Source organism: Phasianus colchicus, chromosome 18 (assembly GCF_987193195.1).
Source record: "Phasianus colchicus chromosome 18, bPhaCol1.hap1.1, whole genome shotgun sequence".
NCBI classification, from domain to species: domain Eukaryota; kingdom Metazoa; phylum Chordata; class Aves; order Galliformes; family Phasianidae; genus Phasianus; species Phasianus colchicus.
Window position 1 is genome coordinate 6,878,678 of NC_143453.1, and position 17,232 is coordinate 6,895,909.

General features: G+C 49.9%; 2 protein-coding genes across 4 annotated transcripts in view; both read left to right on the forward strand.

The window, feature by feature from the left end:
• Positions 1-14,246, forward strand: part of CORO1C (coronin 1C) — a 39,707-nt gene extending 25,461 nt beyond the window's left edge. For all 3 annotated transcript variants that reach the window (XM_031592469.2, XM_031592471.2, XM_031592472.2), the window contains exons 3-11: positions 1,320-1,442; positions 6,275-6,404; positions 7,887-8,068; positions 8,628-8,747; positions 9,333-9,437; positions 10,100-10,245; positions 10,970-11,027; positions 11,115-11,360; positions 11,713-14,246. In XM_031592469.2, the coding sequence (XP_031448329.2) occupies positions 1,320-1,442; positions 6,275-6,404; positions 7,887-8,068; positions 8,628-8,747; positions 9,333-9,437; positions 10,100-10,245; positions 10,970-11,027; positions 11,115-11,360; positions 11,713-11,832 (1,230 nt within the window). In that variant the 3' untranslated portion in view covers positions 11,833-14,246. The remainder of the gene's footprint in view (positions 1-1,319; positions 1,443-6,274; positions 6,405-7,886; positions 8,069-8,627; positions 8,748-9,332; positions 9,438-10,099; positions 10,246-10,969; positions 11,028-11,114; positions 11,361-11,712) is intronic.
• A 684-nt stretch (positions 14,247-14,930) lies between these two features.
• Positions 14,931-17,099, forward strand: SELPLG (selectin P ligand). Its single transcript, XM_031592475.2, has 2 exons — positions 14,931-15,347; positions 15,797-17,099. The coding sequence occupies exon 2, from the start codon at positions 15,802-15,804 to the stop codon at positions 16,987-16,989; it is 1,188 nt and encodes a 395-aa protein (XP_031448335.2). The 5' UTR covers positions 14,931-15,347; positions 15,797-15,801; the 3' UTR covers positions 16,990-17,099.
• The last annotated feature ends 133 nt before the right edge of the window (positions 17,100-17,232 follow it).

The following is a 17,232-nucleotide window of genomic DNA, read 5'->3' on the forward strand; positions in this document are numbered from 1 at the left end:
TTAAGCTGTGTATCAGCGCTTGAGGTTTATTTTAAATCCTTAACTAATTAAAGATTACATTAAAAAAAAAAAAAAAGGAAACAAAACCAAACCCTCGAACCTGGGAGGACTGCAGTAGCACTTATAGTATAAGAATTCAATTTTTAACCAACCCCTCCCTCCAAATAAAGCCTTTTTCTACATGGTGGTTGTGCAGGGGATGGGGCCATCCATTTCTTTTCTTTATTCCCTTATTAAGAATCTTTTTCCGTAGCTCAGTCCACATGCAGATAGGAGAGGTGTGCAGTACAAGTGATGGATGTGTGCTGCTGCTCACTGTAGCTTTTATTATTTTTAACCTGATTTTGGCCATTCAGGAAATGTGTGTTGTGGTGTTCCTGTGATTTAACTCTGAATCCATCAGATCTCTGTCTTGTTTTCTCAGCAGGAGAGGTCTGGAGGTCAGCAGTCCTCCAAAGCCCACATCCAGCTTGATTCTGACCCTCCAGCTTTGAACAGGGAGAGCCTTCTGCACAGAAGTCAGCAGGAGGACCCTCCATGGCTGAGGCTGTCACCACCAAGTGGCAGAATTGAAATGGCAACTATTTCTTCCACATATTTAAACACAAAAAGTGAAGAATCTGTCCCAAAACGTTCCCTCCCTGCCTTCCATCAGCCGTGTTTTGCTGATGCATCCATGTGGGCAGCAAAATCCTTTAGGGGAGGGGCTGCAGTTCCTGGCCCTGCAGCCATGGGAATCTTGCTCTGGCTTCAGGATGTGAAAGGGGTGCTGCGTTGGCATTGCTGGATCCATCTCACGTGGGGTATTTTGTTGGCTTGTTCTGCTGGGGAGCTGATTTTAGTGGCACATAGTGGCTCCTATGGGGTGTGCCATAGGAGCAGGTGGGGATCAGTCAGGGCGTTGCTGCGGCAGTCGGTGGATCACTTTTATCATTTAGTCCTGTAACACAGTGTTTTGCTTCACTTAACTGCGCCTTAAATGCTTTCCATCTCAGCAAAATGCCTTTGGGATGAAAGCGAGCAGGCTTAGTGAATTCAAAGCGCCGCAGCACCCTGCAATTAGAGCTGCAGCCTGGTTATCTTTAGCTGTGGCTGCCCACTGTCACGAAGCACAAGCAGAGCTGGTTTGCACCACGGGATGCCTCCAAGAAGAAAGTCGCCGGCTCGTTTCCTCTGCTGGTGCACAAGATAATCCAAATTCCATAAAACTGAATACTAAAAGCCTCAGTGAAGCATCAGGAGGAGTCTTCCTCTATTGTTTGAGATGTGCTCTGTGTTGTCAACGTATCACAGCTCTCCTCTTTGCTTTTCTCCTCCAGACGGGCCGAATTGACAAGTCTTACCCAACGGTGTGTGGGCACACAGGACCAGTGCTGGACATAGACTGGTGTCCCCACAATGACCAGGTCATCGCCAGCGGTTCTGAGGACTGCACTGTCATGGTGAGTGGACCTGCTTTCATGCTGAGAGTCATGCTGCAAATGGTGCTTATGTTTCTGAATGCACGTGGCCGTCTCCTGTCCTGATACCACAGGTAGAGTCCTTGCTGCTGGAGGAGTGCTTATGGGCATTTTGTGTAGTGGGTTTTGGTTCTGCTTGAGAAATGATGGTGCCTTCTACCTTGGCATCCAACTTTCTGGTTTTCTCTTGGGTTAGCAGTTCTTCCTCTGGGGATCTGATGTTTGGGAAGAGAAGGAAGGCAGTGTGCCACTCAGCAGTGGCTTGGTTTGGTTTGCAGTGCTTTACAGAAGGTGGAGGAGGTTCCCAATCTCAGGTATCCAAATGGACGTGGTGGTGTGTGCTGGAAAGCCGTGGAGATTAGAGGGAGAAACAAGCCCATCTGCTTTTGTAATTGCTTCAGCCCTTGGTTTAAAGTTGAAACTTACATCTTTTCCTAGTCAAAGGTTGTGAGTAGATGTCAAAAGTTTGGGATTTCTTAAAATTTATTTTTATTTTTTTTTAAGTATATTAACAGTGATCCAATTTTTACACCTGCCAGCCTTGGTCCCCAGTCCTGTTTTACCCACTGAACAATAGACGACCTTGCTCAGTGATGGATGTGGAATCCTGTGTATGCAAACACAGCAGAATAAGTGAAAGAAAATGCTTGTAAGATGAAATAATGCCAAATAACTTCAGTGATCTTTGGCCATATTTAGAAATGCTGTAGGCTGAATGTTATATTGAAATCTTATTATAGATCATGTCAGATAAATTCCTTTGCTTCTGTTCATCGTTAAAATGTTTGGGAGGGGATTCATCCCCAGTGGCTTATGCTGGGACAGCTCTTGTCTGTGATCTCTCTGTCTTGGAAGCTGAAGCATGTTAACAAAGCTTACTATATTTAATATTAAACAAAACAACAAGCTTCTGTGTTTGTAACAGTCGCTACTGGCCTAGAACTGAGCTTTGAAGGATGCTGTTTTGTTCCTCTAGAAACCAGAATCCAAAAGGGCTGTGAGTCAGAACGAATGCTTTCTGAAACATGAGCACCAACAGAAGCAGACGAAGCTATAGTCCATAGCTGCTTTGGGAGGCAAGATAAGTCACTAATCCAAGTGCAATGACAAGTATGTTGCAAGGCTCCAGAGGGACTGAATTATGGAGAAAAACTGACAGTATTCAATTATGAGTTGTCCAAACTCTCCTGATGAGCAGACAGCGCTGTATCAGAGCCCACTGCTGTGCAAACAGCTCTGCAGGGCTTTGTCTGTTCCAGGGTCACTGCCCATCCTGTCCCCACACCCCGTATGCATGGGTCTGGGAAATGGTGGCTGTGAATTTCATTGAAAGCAGTGGAGGTGAAAGCAAGGAGGGCTGGCTGAAGGCTCAGCTGAGTCTCTTGTTAGGTCTTGTGTAGTTTCTGGTGGGCAAGTCGTCTGGGACACGTATGAAGTGGGCTGGACAGAGAGCTGGAGATTGTAAAGGACACGGCTGGCCTGGATTGTCTGGGAGAGGAACTGGATGAGCCGGTGAGCTGAGCTGTCCCAGCTTTAATTGCTTGTCTGGCTTGGCACAAGTTGTTCCGCATCCTGTTTTCCTTGCTTTTCTTCAGCAGAGGTTTTGGAGTCCTGCTTCCTGAGCAGTCTGGCGCTGAATAAACTCATCTTAATTCCTTTGGGAGATATGTAGCACTTCTTCAACTCTAAACTGCTCATCAGCCAACAGAAAATGCGAAAAAACAGTGATGCAGTGGAGGGAAATGATGTGGCTTTCTGCAGAAGCACCAGCTGCTTTTAAAAAGTAACTTAAATTGTCAGAGGCCATCTGTATGTTGACACGTAAGGATTTAGGATCTGACCCGGTGCCACAGCAGGATCCATCAGCATCAGCTAGGCTCATGGTAAGGGGGAAAACGTGGCTCTGAGAATCTATCCAGCCAAGCAATGAGAAAAGTCAATCTGTAAGGTGAAAATAGCCTGGGAGCTGCATCTGAGCAGGTAATTATTTGGGCTCATTAGGGCACTGGGAAAGCAGGCATCTTTTTTTTTGATACCAGTGGGGCGTCCCCATCTTCTCTGCTCCACACTGTTCTCAGAAAGACTTCCTTGAAAACGCAGAGGCATGCGGATACCTTCTGTGGCTTCTCTTTGAAGAAGGATTCTCTTGTGCCAACAAATCAGGAATTATTTAAATATTCATGCTTGGTGCTCTGCTGAATGACTGTAATGTACTGAAGGCTTTTTAATTCAGCTGGAAAACGTTTGATTCTGGAAAGGCTCGTAAATGGTATCAGATGGTCCTTCTCAGATAGGGAAAATTTGCTTCATCAGAAGGTGAACACTAATGATCTTCTTGTTAACAATCAGAGAAGAGTTCATTCCATGGAGCAAATTGGTTTCAAATGAAAGGAGAGCCCTTGCAGTGGTGAGAATGGCTGCTCCCAGTGCCTGCTCCTGCAGGGATGCAGGTGAAAGCTGGGGCTCATTCACTTCATCATGCAATGTGAAGGCCTCCACGTGGGAAGCTGTGCTGTGCCCATTCCATCCCACACAGGGAGGTTCCCTCCCTACGCAGGAATGCTGGGCCGGGTCGCTCGGGAGCACACCCCGACCTTTTACACTCTTGGCTTTTTTGCAATACCAAGCAGGATTATTAGGTCAATAGTTTGTGTAATCTGCAGGGGATTACACTGGCCTGCAGCTGCTGTAAGCTATAGGGGCTTTCCCTCTTTCCCTTGAAGGAAAAAAATATTTATCTGTCCTCCAGAGGCTTCTTAAAAATCCCTTCTGTTGGCTTCTGCCTTGCAGTTCTCTCCTCTCCTCTCCTCTCCTCTCCTCTCCTCTCCTCTCCTCTCCTCTCCTCTCCTCTCCTCTCCTCTCCTCTCCTCTCCTCTCCTCTCCTCTCCTCTCCTCTCCTCTCCTCTCCTCTCCTCTCCTCTCCTCTCCTCTCCTCTCCTCTCCTCTCCTCTCCTCTCCTCTCCTCTCCTCTCCTCTCCTCTCCTCTCCTCTCCTCTCCTCTCCTCTCCTCTCCTCTCCTCTCCTCTCCTCCACAGCTGGCTCTGAAAGCTACCCTGGCTCAGGACAGCCATCTACTTGGGGTGAGGCCACATGAATTTGGGGCAGAGCAGTGTGGAAGAACAACTTTGTCTCTCCGAGGGGAAAAAAATGCTGTGCTCATCAAGGTTTGCCATTTCCAAGGGCTTCCCAAACTTTGGGGTGAGCAGAGCTCTTGTTCCCTGCCTCATCCTCAGTGCAACATCAGCCTGCCTCTGGCAGACCTAACTGTCCTGGCCTTTTCATCTAGAGGAGAAGCGTTTTGGGTGGCTTCTAGGTCATCTTTGTTCCTGGTCATCTCCCACCTGTGCCCCAGGTTGCACTGATAGTCCCTGTTGTTCTTGCACAGCCCCCTCCCCAGCACTCCCACTCCTCCCTGCTGTCTGCCTCAGGCAGCAGCTATTTCCTGCAGTGTTCCATTCGCACTCAGAATCATTAAGGCTTTGGAGGTGGTTCCTGTGAGACCTACGTAAAATAATTACATTAAGTGCCACTGCCAGTTTTAGCAGACTGACTGTGAAGCTCTGAGCTGCTGTCAGCAGGCATGCGTTAACTGTTGCTGCTGTCAGGCTTTTATTCCCTGGCTGGCACGAACAAAGCTGCTCCTATAAGAGCTGACAGCTCTCTAACCTGGAGTTACCTTGTCATGGGCAGGTGCACTGACTTGTTGCAGTGTGCAAGGTGTATTTTGCTTTCAGATGGAGTCTGCAGTTGCTGATGCTGCCGTGCTCTTTTGTAACGTGATGAAAAAGGTGATTGCTGGTGAAATCCAGCACATGCCATCCTGGTGCTATGGGTGCTGCTGGTATGGCTGGGCAGGAGGAGAAGGAGGGCTTTGAAACCCTGGAGGGTGCAGACGGGGGTGCAGCTGTGCTGCTGAAGTCATTTGGGGTTGTTTGGAGGTGAGCTGCCCTGGTTCTGAAATCCTCTTGGAGTCATCCTGCTACCTCTGATAGCTCGCTGGGCACTGCGGGCAGGGCTTGGCAATCCCTCTTCTCCTCCAGAAAAAGCAAACAATAGAAAGGAAGCAAACATGCTCTGCTGCTGCCACCTACCTCCAGTAGCTATAAGTGCTCAGTTGAAGGCTTTAATTTTCTTTAACATGCCGGATGTAGGTCAAACTCAGTTCAAATATGGTTGTCCAGTGCTGAACTGCAGCAATAGCTTTGGTGGGCTGCTCCTTCCCTGGGCCACAGGGATGGATCTTCTCTCCTGTCATTGCCCATCACAGAGGGCACCACCTGAGCTCAGTTCAGCTGTTCTGGCCCCAGAGCTGGGACTGCAGAGGTGCGATCAGAGCCCTGGGACTGCTCCTCTCCCTGCTGGCACTGTTCTGACCAGCGGAAGGATGTGGAGCCATGTAGGTGAGACAGAAAACAGCCAGCATTTCTAAAGAAGTCAACCCCCAATGTAGCTGCAACTTCTTCTTTATGAGGGCCAAGCATAACTTGAAAGGACAGCTGCTGATTCAGGTGGAATCGAGCAGCAAGGCAATGTTTTCTGAGTCCTTCGCAGGCAGCAGCTGACATGTATGGCTCTGGGATGTGGTGGTGGGAGGGATTCATGGTGTGACCAGCCATCAGTCAGGTGCTGTGCTGGAAGGATGTTACACTCAGCCTTGACAAAAGTCTCCTCCCTCTGTTTCCCCATTTATGTGGAGAAGTGACTGGAACCTAGGCTTCTGCTGTGGCTTGGCACAGGATGCGTGAAGCGAATGACTAATGTGCTCTTCAGAAGGATGCCCTTTGGCTCACCATCTTTCCTTTTTCCCTTTCCAGGTATGGCAGATTCCTGAGAATGGGCTCACGCTGTCCTTGACAGAGCCAGTGGTAGTTCTAGAAGGCCATTCGAAGCGAGTGGGCATCGTGGCTTGGCATCCGACAGCGCGCAACGTGCTGCTCAGTGCAGGTATGTGGCAGTGCTGTGTGGGCAGCAGCCATCCCTGTGGCATCCCAGTTGAGTGTTTTGGAGGAGAGGGAGCTGATGGCTCCTCCTGTCCTCTCCCAGCTGCTTCAGGGAATTGAAAGACCTGTGACAGTTTCTAGGAACACTGTGACATGTGGCTCACAGTCCCTTCCTTATCTTAGCCTTTTATTGCCCTCAGTTTACAGGGACAAGAAGCAGGAAATTGGAGGTATGAATTACAGGATTACAGCTGTTAGACTTTTCTTTGATCTGCTAGTTTCACCAGCTGATAGGCGTTTATATGCACTCTCCTCATCCCTGTTTTCTTGTACTTCTTATAAAAGGCCTAACTGTTCCTCCATTTCGCTGTCAGCTGTCCCAGTGCCTGGCTCTTCATTCCACAAACTTTCAGTATTTTCCAAATGGCCTCCTCGACTGGTACAGTTTATGCAATGAGATTCTTTTGGCCACTGAAAAACAGTCAAATCGTTATGGAAATAAAATGGAAAGTCGTTATCCATTAGCTCACTCTGCAGCTTTCATAGCATGACCTTTAGCTTGGAGCGTAATAAAAGCAGCAAATGGTTTCAGCTGGGCTGTCAGATGAGCTGTGTGTTTTTGGTAGATGTAAAGGTTCTCTGAGGTGCTCATTTGGTTTGAATCTGGTTTCCCCAGAAATGCTTTGATGCAGACTTTGTGGCAGTTGAATTAACAAAGCTCAGTGTGGGAATGCACAAAAGGAGAAGGCAGCTTGCTCAGACTGCTGCTGTGTGTGTCCAGCCAGCTTGGCCAGGAGGATACCATCAGGTCACTGCAGCCTCCAGGCTTCCTCTTAGTGGCACCAAACTGATGTTGGATGCCTATTGGACTGTTTAGGAGTGCAGAGGGATCGTTATCTTCCCCTCAGGATGTTTTCACCCCTCCTTAAGCATTAGGAAGCATTGCTAATTTGCAAGTTGTGCTTTTGTTCTCTTTTCTGGGATCTTATGGCTGCAGTCCTGTTCTTTATTTTGCTGTCATCTTGTTCAAGGCTTTATTCTTTGTCTTCTTGCTGTTTGGTCCTTGAACAAAACCACCTGCCTAATGATCCTCATGAAACAGCTGACCTCAGCTTTTGATGCCTGCTGTTTTTTCCCCCGCTATGTTCTGCTGTTTCTTCTACTGTCACTTGCCTAATTTTCCATCCACGCCACTCTTTCTGCTGCAAATCTCTATAACCTGAGAGGGCAGCGACTGTCAGCCAGTGCTGTCATGTGCAGAGCTGTAAGAACATCACCTCTTTGCCTTCTCTGTCCACTTCGTCCCCTCTCTCACCCTGTATTCAAGTGAGGTGGTGCTGCCTGGGGCGCTGCACACAGAGCACACTTAAGAGGCAGTGCCCGAGGCACTGCAGCTGCAGCAGGTCTTATTCCTTGTTCTCTGCTGCTGGCCTTCTTCAGTTCACATCACGGCTGTGATTTTTTTAGCTTTTATTTTCTCTTTCAGGTTGTGATAATGCAATTATCATCTGGAACGTGGGGACGGGTGAAGCCCTCATCAACTTGGATGACATGCACGTGGATGTGATCTACAATGTGAGCTGGAATCGCAATGGCAGCCTAATCTGTACAGCTTCCAAAGACAAAAAAGTTCGAATCATTGACCCCAGGAAACAAGAAATCATTGCTGTAAGTTTGTGCAGTCGTTTCACTTCAGCAGAGAGAGCATATAAAGGAAGTACCTTTTTTTCCCAGTGCACACCATGTTCAGTCATCTTTTTCAAAGTGAGAAAGAAATTACAAGAGGGATAGCAGTGCTTGGAGGATTTGTCTGGGTTTATTGGAATTAATGTTTGAACTGGGATTTGAGGGCTCAGTTTTAAAACCTGCTGGAGTGTAATTCCACATCTAATCCTTTTGCATAATTACAGTTTCAAAGTTGTGTATGCAGAATAAAGATTTAGCAGCCTTGTATGCATTGTAGCTCGGGAAGAAACCTTCCTTCAGCCTTGTAAGAATTGGATAGGCAAAGCTGAAACAAGTTGGCTGTGACCACTTCTTTTGTAGCTTAGTAATGGCTTTCTTCCCTCAAGCATCAGGCAGGGGTGGCTGGATGTTGCTCCATATGGTCAGCATCTTGCGTGAAGGAGCAGCATGTCCTGCTGGCATTCTGTGCAGTCAGAAGAGAAGTCACCACCAGTGGGCCATTCTGCTCCTTGCTAAAGGCTGTTCTTTACATCTATTTCAGGAGAAAGAGAAAACCCATGAGGGAGCCCGGCCCATGCGAGCCATTTTCCTCGCTGATGGAAACATCTTCACAACCGGCTTCAGCCGCATGAGCGAACGGCAGCTGGCCCTCTGGAATCCAGTAGGTTCTTGTCCCAGTACTGCTGTGCTGTTGTAGTGCCCAGCTGAGCTGGTAACCAGGACCTACAGTTTGTGTTTGGTTGATCTACTTGAGCTTCTTCCTTCTCTCTGATCCTGCTCAGACTTCCTGTGCCAGAGCGTGTTGATGTTATTTGGACTCGATGCTCGCTCAGGAGAGGAAGTGGGTTTTCTTCTGTCAGCCCCTGCCTCACCGAGAGCAGAAGTGAAGCTGGCAGCTGCACGTCTGAAGTGCAGGGAGAGTACATGAGGTGTACAGAGCGAGACAGCAGCAAATCTGTCACACTGGCACAGGGCTCTCATTAACATGACTGCATCACATCTTTCCCCTCGACTTGACCCCCTTGCCCGGGGTCTTGCTCTGACTGTGTCTTGTGATTAAAACATCCTGAGGGAATGGATGAGCTTGCAAGACATCACCGTTTGTTACTCTAACATGTAGAGCCTTCAGTGTGGGGAAGCTGAGTGTTCTCTAGCTCCAAAGAACTGTTAATGATGTAGATCTCATGTTAATATCAACTTTTCCATTCTTTGGTAACAACCAGAATTTTCTTTTTCAAATTTCCAGAAAAACATGGAGGAGCCAATAGCCCTTCACGAGATGGACACCAGCAATGGGGTCCTGCTGCCATTCTATGACCCAGATACCAACATTATTTACTTGTGTGGCAAGGTGAGGAGAAGCTCTTAATAACCAGGCTTGTTTAGAGGTAGACTGATTGGATGAGGGATGCTGATGAAGCTGTAAACAAATCTGAAAAATTCCAGGCTGCTTTGATCCTCACTCTGCAGGGCTACACAGAGCCTGTGAGGTCTGCACTGTGAAGTTCTGGTGTGTAATTGGATGTTTCTATGAGATGAATTTATATGGGTAAAGCTGCTCTTTGTGCAACAAGTCAGATGCTTTCATTCAAACATCTTTTGTTGGTATTTTGTTGACCTGAATGTTTGTGCGTTGGTATGGGAGGAAAGTGCATTTTAGATTGTGTTATCCTCACACTTGAAGGTGATAGAGCAGCAATGCTCATGCTAATTTTGTGGGGTTAGATAATAGAAAACTGGGATCACCTGTGCTCCTTTCTAAAAGCAATCTGTTGGCAGTAAGTGCTCTGGAGTGCCTACTTCTGAGTGCTGCAGTTTTGGACTTCCTATGAAAAGGAGCTAAAAACAAGAAGGAGTGAACAAGTAATTAAAAAGGAGAATCCATACAAGTAAATCCAATGTCTTTGTAGGCCGCTAGTGGGAAGCACTTGTTCCATATGCCTGCTGCCTCTCCTGTTCAGACACGCTCACATAGCAGGATTCGCTCTGGAATGATCTTTTTGTGTCCTGCAGGGCGACAGCAGCATTCGCTACTTTGAGATCACGGATGAATCCCCCTACGTTCACTACCTCAACACCTTCAGCAGCAAAGAGCCGCAGAGGGGGATGGGGTTCATGCCAAAGAGGGGCCTTGATGTGAACAAGTGCGAGATTGCCAGGTAAGGAGAAAGGCTGATCCCAATCTCCAGCTTGTATGCAGCAAGCAGGTTGGAAGCTATCTCAAGAATTTATTTTGAGCAGCAGTGTGTGCAGATGTGGTTTGGTATCACCAAGGAAAGTAAGGCAAAGGAAAGCACCTCAGGGATGCAGGCTGATGTCTGCAGTGCCTCCTGGCATACTGCTGGTAGGGAATGTGCTAGAGGTGGTTTCTGAAGCTCCTTGGTCCTCCTCTTGTTATTAATGAAAGCAGGAGAGCCAGAAAGGAAGCAAAGCCTTCAAACAAATTGTCTGCAGCATATGAATTTTCCAGTAGCAGTGCCCCAGTGGCTGAGCTGAGGAATTGGAGTTTGTGTAACTGGCTCAGAGTAAGACTGTGTAGTGAGCAGGATGCTGCTGCTGCTGTGATACCTGGAAATCACTTGTGTGGTGCTTGTCTCAACAGCCCAAGCAGCGGGCTGTGCCATTCTGATGGCCCTTCTGGCCAAAGTGCTCTCTGAAGTCACGCAGTGCCTAGGAGGGAGTTCTGCACACACACAGGTAGCTTTCTCTGGGCCTTACAAGGGCTCTGCTCTAGCGCAGCCCTGCTGTGACTCTTTAGGATTGCCTCTGCCTCTCAGTACACTGCTATGCATGAGCAGCAGAACAGAGGCTTCCTCTGCATGGCATGTCAGTTGTCCTCGCCTCCAAGTCACACCTCTTCTTCATTATTATTATTTTTGAAAGGTTCTTCAAGCTTCATGAGCGGAAATGTGAGCCCATCATCATGACGGTCCCTCGAAAGGTGAGCCCAGGATGCTGCTGGCACGGTGTGCAGGCCACTGCTGCCTTCCAGCCCCAAAGCTCCTGACCCACTGATTTCTCCTTGCAGTCGGACCTCTTCCAGGATGACCTGTACCCTGATACAGCCGGCCCAGAGGCAGCGCTGGAAGCAGAAGAGTGGTTTGAGGGGAAGAATGCTGATCCACTTCTCATTTCCTTGAAGCATGGGTACATTCCTGGCAAGAACAGGGATCTCAAGGTGGTCAAGAAGAATATACTGGACAATAAGCCTGCTGCAAACAAGAAAAGTGATCTCATAAGTGCTCCAAAGAAAGCAGCTGATGCCTCAGACACTGTGAGTAAAATCCACAAGCTTTTGGGGGTGCTGGCCTGAAATTGTTTGCCATCCTCAGGAACGGGTCTAACAAAGCTGGTGCGTGCAATTCCAGCACACTGGGAATGGGTCAGGCTGCTGTCTGCAAGGAGGGTTTGCATTAGGGATGTGGTGAGCAGCATGAGTGGGCTGATGGTTGGACTCGATGATCTCAGAGGTCTTTTCCAACCTTAACGATTCCATGATGGGAGTTCAGCATGCTTGAGCCTTGCAGGGCTCCCATCCAGAGAAGTCCCTTTGCTTTAACAACTTAATTCTGCAGGACCGAATCCTGCCATCTCGTAATGAATGTATGCTGTGTCTTTCCTTCCAGCAAAACGAAGCCAAATTGGATGAGATTTTGAAAGAGCTGAAATCCATAAAAGACACCATCACCAACCAAGACGAGCGCATTTCCAAGCTGGAACAGCAGATGGCGAAGATTGCAGACTGAGCGGGGCTGGCGGGCGCTGCCAGCCCAACACATTCCAGTTCCCCAGTTTGGCCAGCAGCAGCGTGCAGCATTCCAGTACGAGCTTTCCTGTTCTCCCAAATTCACGTCAACGAGAGCCGATGATTAAAGCCAAGCTTTTTAGTGAAAGAATTTTTTTTTTCCTGATGTTTTAATGAATTTATGTGACTGTGTCAAACAATTCAACGAGAATAAGTGCTACTTTTACAGTCTTTATTTTTTTTTTTTTCACAGATGTTATGAATTCTTGAAAAGAAACCCATTCTGACTCTTTCAATGTTGTGCCCAAATATCTTTTCTAGATGTAGGGACCAATGCCACATTGTTCGTAACCATTTTTTTTTTTTTTTAAAGTTGCCAAAAAAAAAAAAAAGAAAAAGAGAAAAGAGAAAAAAAAAAAGTCGCTTTTTTTTTAAAATTTTATTTGCCACTTTGCAGTATTTGTGTTCTAAATTTAAAGGGACAGCACTGTGTGTGTGTGCGCGTGCGTGTATGGGGGTGTTTATACTGTTTAGAGATCGGAACTGAAGCTATTTTGTATAAATCTTCAATGTTGAACAATCAGATCGGCTTCCCTCACGGTGTGGCTGCTGCTGAGCCCCTCAGAGGTGACTTTCATGCCTTCCTAATGCCTTCTGATCATGGTTGAAAAATATATATATCGTTCTGAACGAAGTGATCCGTGCCACAATGCCTCTTCTCCTTTGTACACCCTGCAGGACTTCTGAACCAGCGCCGTGCTGCCCTTGGAAAAGAGTTTGGGACCATCCCAGCTGTGTCCAAATGGACGTGTGCTCATTGCCAGGTTTTGTTTTAAGGCAGAAGTGACCTCCGTGCAGGCAGTGGTGTTGTGTTGATGGGGCACAAAGCTTAAGGTGTCAGCAGCCTGCAGGCTACACGTGCAGCCAGCTCCTGTGCTGTGTGCATGGCTGTAAATGTATGCCTGCACATTAATTGCTTTCAGAAGCCTTTAAAAGCTGTGACTTTGCAATTCTTTGTCCCAAACTGTAGTGCTGATGATAGAAATTTGGACTCTGCTTCCAAAGCAATGTTAGGAGCAGCTGGGCAACTTTCATGATGGATCTCAGAAACAAAACGCCTCTGACTGTTGTTGATCTTTTTTCCTCCCCTCTATCATCCCTGCCTTAAAACTTTGCAGGAAATGGTTTCTTCCTGGATGAGATCAGCAACCTTCCTCCTCTTTGAGGTCCTCAGCTGAAAGGTGCAAGACATGCCAAGCTCCTTGCTGGGTTTCTGCTGCTCACATGAGGTCTGCACTGCCAGCAGGATGCCTGGGCATGGGATAGGGGTGTTCTTGGCTCTGTATCTGGCCATAGGAATTCCCATAGATGTGCCCAGGATGATGCTGCCCAGCCAAACTCTGCCAGCCCTCAGGCTTTGCTGTATTGGTGCAGCCCACATGCAGTGCCCAGCATCCTTTATCAAACCCAACGTGAGCAAACCTGTTGGGGTCAGAGTGACATATGGGAAGCAGTCAGCAGCTGATGAGCCCCCAGTCCCTTCCCAGCTGTGCTCTAGTCCTTCATCCAGCACGGCTGCAGCATGTGTGCGTGCCTGTGTGTGTGCTCAGAGCAGCAGCAGGGTGCATCCCTTCATCCAGGCTGATCCCTTTTTCCATTAGGTTAGCTAGAAAGCCTCAAATCCCCCATGAGGTTGGTTTTTGGGGTTTTTCCTTTTTCCAGTGTTTGCATGTTCACTCCTTACCTGTTAAGGATTCTCTGTGCTGGAGGGATGTCTGTGTTGGTGAGAATGGGGACAGCTAGGAGAAATAGCAGAGAAGCACAAGGATGGGATGCGAGAGGCAGAGAATGTGTTACGATCCCATAGCATGAAAGCTTCCTCAAAGTGTTTTTAGGTGGGGGTGTGGGTGACCGCTGGGGCCGTGTCACAGCCCTCCTGGGGCCGTTTGGTGACGTTTCTGTGCCGCAGTATATGGCTGAGCTGATATGTCTTTACTTTTGGGAAGTCAAAACCAAACGTTCCGCTCCCCCCGAAACGGTGATCTCTGTGTTGATTTGTGTGACTTCAGGGTGGTTGTGTGCTTGGGGAGAACTTTTGTTTTATTTTTCTTTTTCTAATTGGAGGGAAATAAGTTTCCAAACCGCTGGATGGAGGTGCCCAGATGGGGTTGGTGTGCCGTGGAGGTTTGAGGAATGGCCGCCGTGGCTGTGAGCTTATAGCTTGTGCTTTATTTAAATGAACTGATGATGCCTCGCCAGGCTCAGCCAGAGTCAGTGCCTGAAGCTTTTTGTAGCCGCGATATCCCAGAAGAGAACCAGCGACGTCCTGAAAGATGCGCTCTTATAGAGCGGCCATAGTTATCTGTCCAAATATTTGCTTCCATTTTCAAGAGATAAAAAGTCATTGATTACAAACTTCCTTCTCTTGGTTTGTTCTTTGACCGTGTTCTTGCCAGGCCTGGGTGCTCAGGAAGGTGTGGGGGTGGGGAATGTCATCAGCCGTGCCCAGTTCCCCTCTTGAAGCTGGTCCCAGGCAGGTGTGGGGGCTGCAGGGTTGGGGTTCTGATGAATGATGGCAGCACGGGGTAACCGCAGCAATGGAAACCCAATGGTGGGCTGAGCCACCCCTCTTCTGGGACTCTGCATTCTGCCCATTCTGGCCGCAAGGGATGGTGGTTCCCCTGCAAGCACAGCTGCGGGCTGCTGAGAAGGCAAGATGGGGATGCTGTCTGCAGATGTTCCCTTGCAGCCTGTGCATGCCCTGACCTTGTCCCAGTGATGCTCTACCTCTGTCCCATGGGTTCCCCAGAAGCTTTGGTGTGGGTGCAGCTGAGCACTGCACCCTGTGTTGGGACAGAGGGCTGCAGTGGGGTTGTTTATGGATGCAGGGTGTGTGCTGCGGATGTGCTCTTGCAGCACCCTTCCTGCGGGTGCAGCTCCTGCGCGCTGCTGTGCCGGTGCTTGCGGTCAGGGCGGGTTCCTCCTCAGCATCCCTGTGCTCTGAGAGCCTGAGTGCTGCCCTGGGTGGGTGCAAGGAGAAGCGTTTAGGTGTGGGGGCTCTGTGAATGCATAGAGCCAAGCCCCTGCCCTCCTCCTTTCCCCGCTGGGGTCCCCTGTGTCATCCCATCAAGTCAGCTCTCAGGGATCTGTGCCTGCACCGTACCATGGGTGCTGCCAGCTTTAGGACTGCCTTTCCCATCACTTCTGCTTTCACTTGTGCTTTCAGCACAAGCCCCAGCGTGCAGGCTTGGAGATGCAGGGTAGTGGAATAGCCACGGGATCATCATCCTGGTAGAGGAGCCGGAGGCCGATTTCTGGGTGCACGCAGCCCCCTGGCCTCCGGTGTCAGCGTCACGTCCTCCTCTTGCAGGGCTCCAAAACCGCAGCCACATTTCCTGCCTGCCTCACTGGGGAGTTGCAGGCGGAGCGCAGCCCACGACGCCCCTGGGGTTGGGACCTCAGCAGCGACAGCCACCAGTGCTGCAGCTCGGGGTCCTGCAGCATCCCCCGGCACAGGTGAGCCTCAAAATCCATGGGGATGGAGCAGGGTGCCCAGGGGATGCTTGGTGTGGTCCGCAGGGGCTGCCAACCTCTTCCCCATGCTGCTAACTGGGGTGTGAGGAGGGCGGATGTGGGGCAGTTCTGGGGCTGGATGTGTGAGCTGTTTGGGGACTGCTGAGTGCTCGGTGGGCTTGGATGACTTTAATCCTGCTCTGAGTGGATGGCCCTGGCATTATGTTGGCAGCACGGAGGGGGAGGAAGGCACTGGGGGGTTCTCAATCTGCAGCCTGTACCATCCCCATGCTTTCATTTCCACTCAGGCAGCCCTCCTGCACCCACTCTTCTCACAACGGCCGTCTCCATCACGGCTCGTTTCCCATTTCCAGCCTCTCCACTTCCCTTTGCAAACTCTCTTTGCTCAGATGGAGGGGCCTCGTTTCACCCACCCCCTCTGTCCTCCCCAGGTCCCATGGCACTGGGCTACACCATGCTGCTGGCATTGCTGCTCAGCACCCTGCAGGACTGCAGGCCACGGCCCACGGAGCAGAGCCTGCAGTGGGTCTGGGGGGCAGCAGAGCAGATCCCGGCTGAGCCCCCACTGCCCTCCCGCAGAAGAAGAGCTGATGCTGGACCCCATAGCACCACTGTGACGCCTGTTAGCAATGAGACTGCATCCCCTGGGCATAACGTGCTGATGGGCGTGGAGCTGGGCAACACCACTGGGCAGCCCAAACTTTTGGTGGTCACCACAACAGGTCAGATGGATGATTCCCCTGAGCCTCGTGCACTGCTGGACATGGAGGCGGACAACACCTCCAGCCAGGCCTTGGTGCTGACCACGGTCGATTCCTTAGATAAGACCGATTCCCCCCAGACCCAGCTGTTGGGCACAAAGCCACCACAACAGCCAGGCAACACTCCCAGGCAAGCCAAGGCTTCGCCGGTCACCACAGCGAATCCATTGACTGAGACCAACACCCCTGAGGTCACTGTGCCTTTGGGCACGGAGCTGCCACCAAAGGTGAATGACAGCACCAGCCAAGCCAAAGCCTTGGTGGTCACCACAGTGGATCCTTCGGATGAGACCGACTCTCCTGAGACAGCACCCGACACAGCACCCCAGAGTGGCAGCACCGTTGTGCCCAACCAGCTCATGGAATCCACAGGGCACGGCACGGATGGGACCATGACTAGTGACATGGACATCTCCACGGAGCCAGGCTCAACTCTTCTCCCCACCACCACATTTTCCAAAAAATCTGCCTCTCACCCTCCATGGGAGATGAACACAACACCTTTGTCCACGAAACCACGGGGGACCACAACATCGGACACCTCTGATGACCTGTGGGACAGCAGCTCGCTGATGAACAAGTGCCTGCTGGCCATCCTGCTGCTGGCACTGGTGGCTGGGCTCTTCATGGTGTGCACAGCAGTGCTGGGCACCTTGCTTTGGCGGCGGGTGAGGACGGCTCGTCGGCAGCTCGGCCCCACCGAGATGATTTGTATTTCCTCCCTGCTGCCTGACAGTGAATGTGCTGCCAACAATGGTCCTCGGCGTGGCATCCCCGTGCGTCACAGGCTGCTGGTCGATGCCAGCTCTGAAGCTGATGGTGACAACCTGACGCTCAGCAGCTTTCTACCGGAGCATTCCTGAAGCATCGTGGTGATGGAACGGCGTGGGGTCCATCCCTGGTGCCACCCGTGTCCCCCTTGGAACTGTATGGAAAAGACTCATCCACTCCATTAAAATGCCTCTGCTACACAGATGCGGTGATCTCTTGGTACCTACCCACATCCCCATCCCGAAATTTCGCTTCTCCATCCTCCTCTGATGGCAGCAGCAGAAACGAAACCTTCTCAGGGTGCAGAGCGTATGGAGATGGTGACCCCAGGGTTC

Coding starts and splice junctions, on each gene's coding strand:
- SELPLG (XM_031592475.2), top strand. CDS start 15,802: ATGGCACTGGGCTACACCATGCTGCTGGCATTGCTGCTCAGCACCCTG.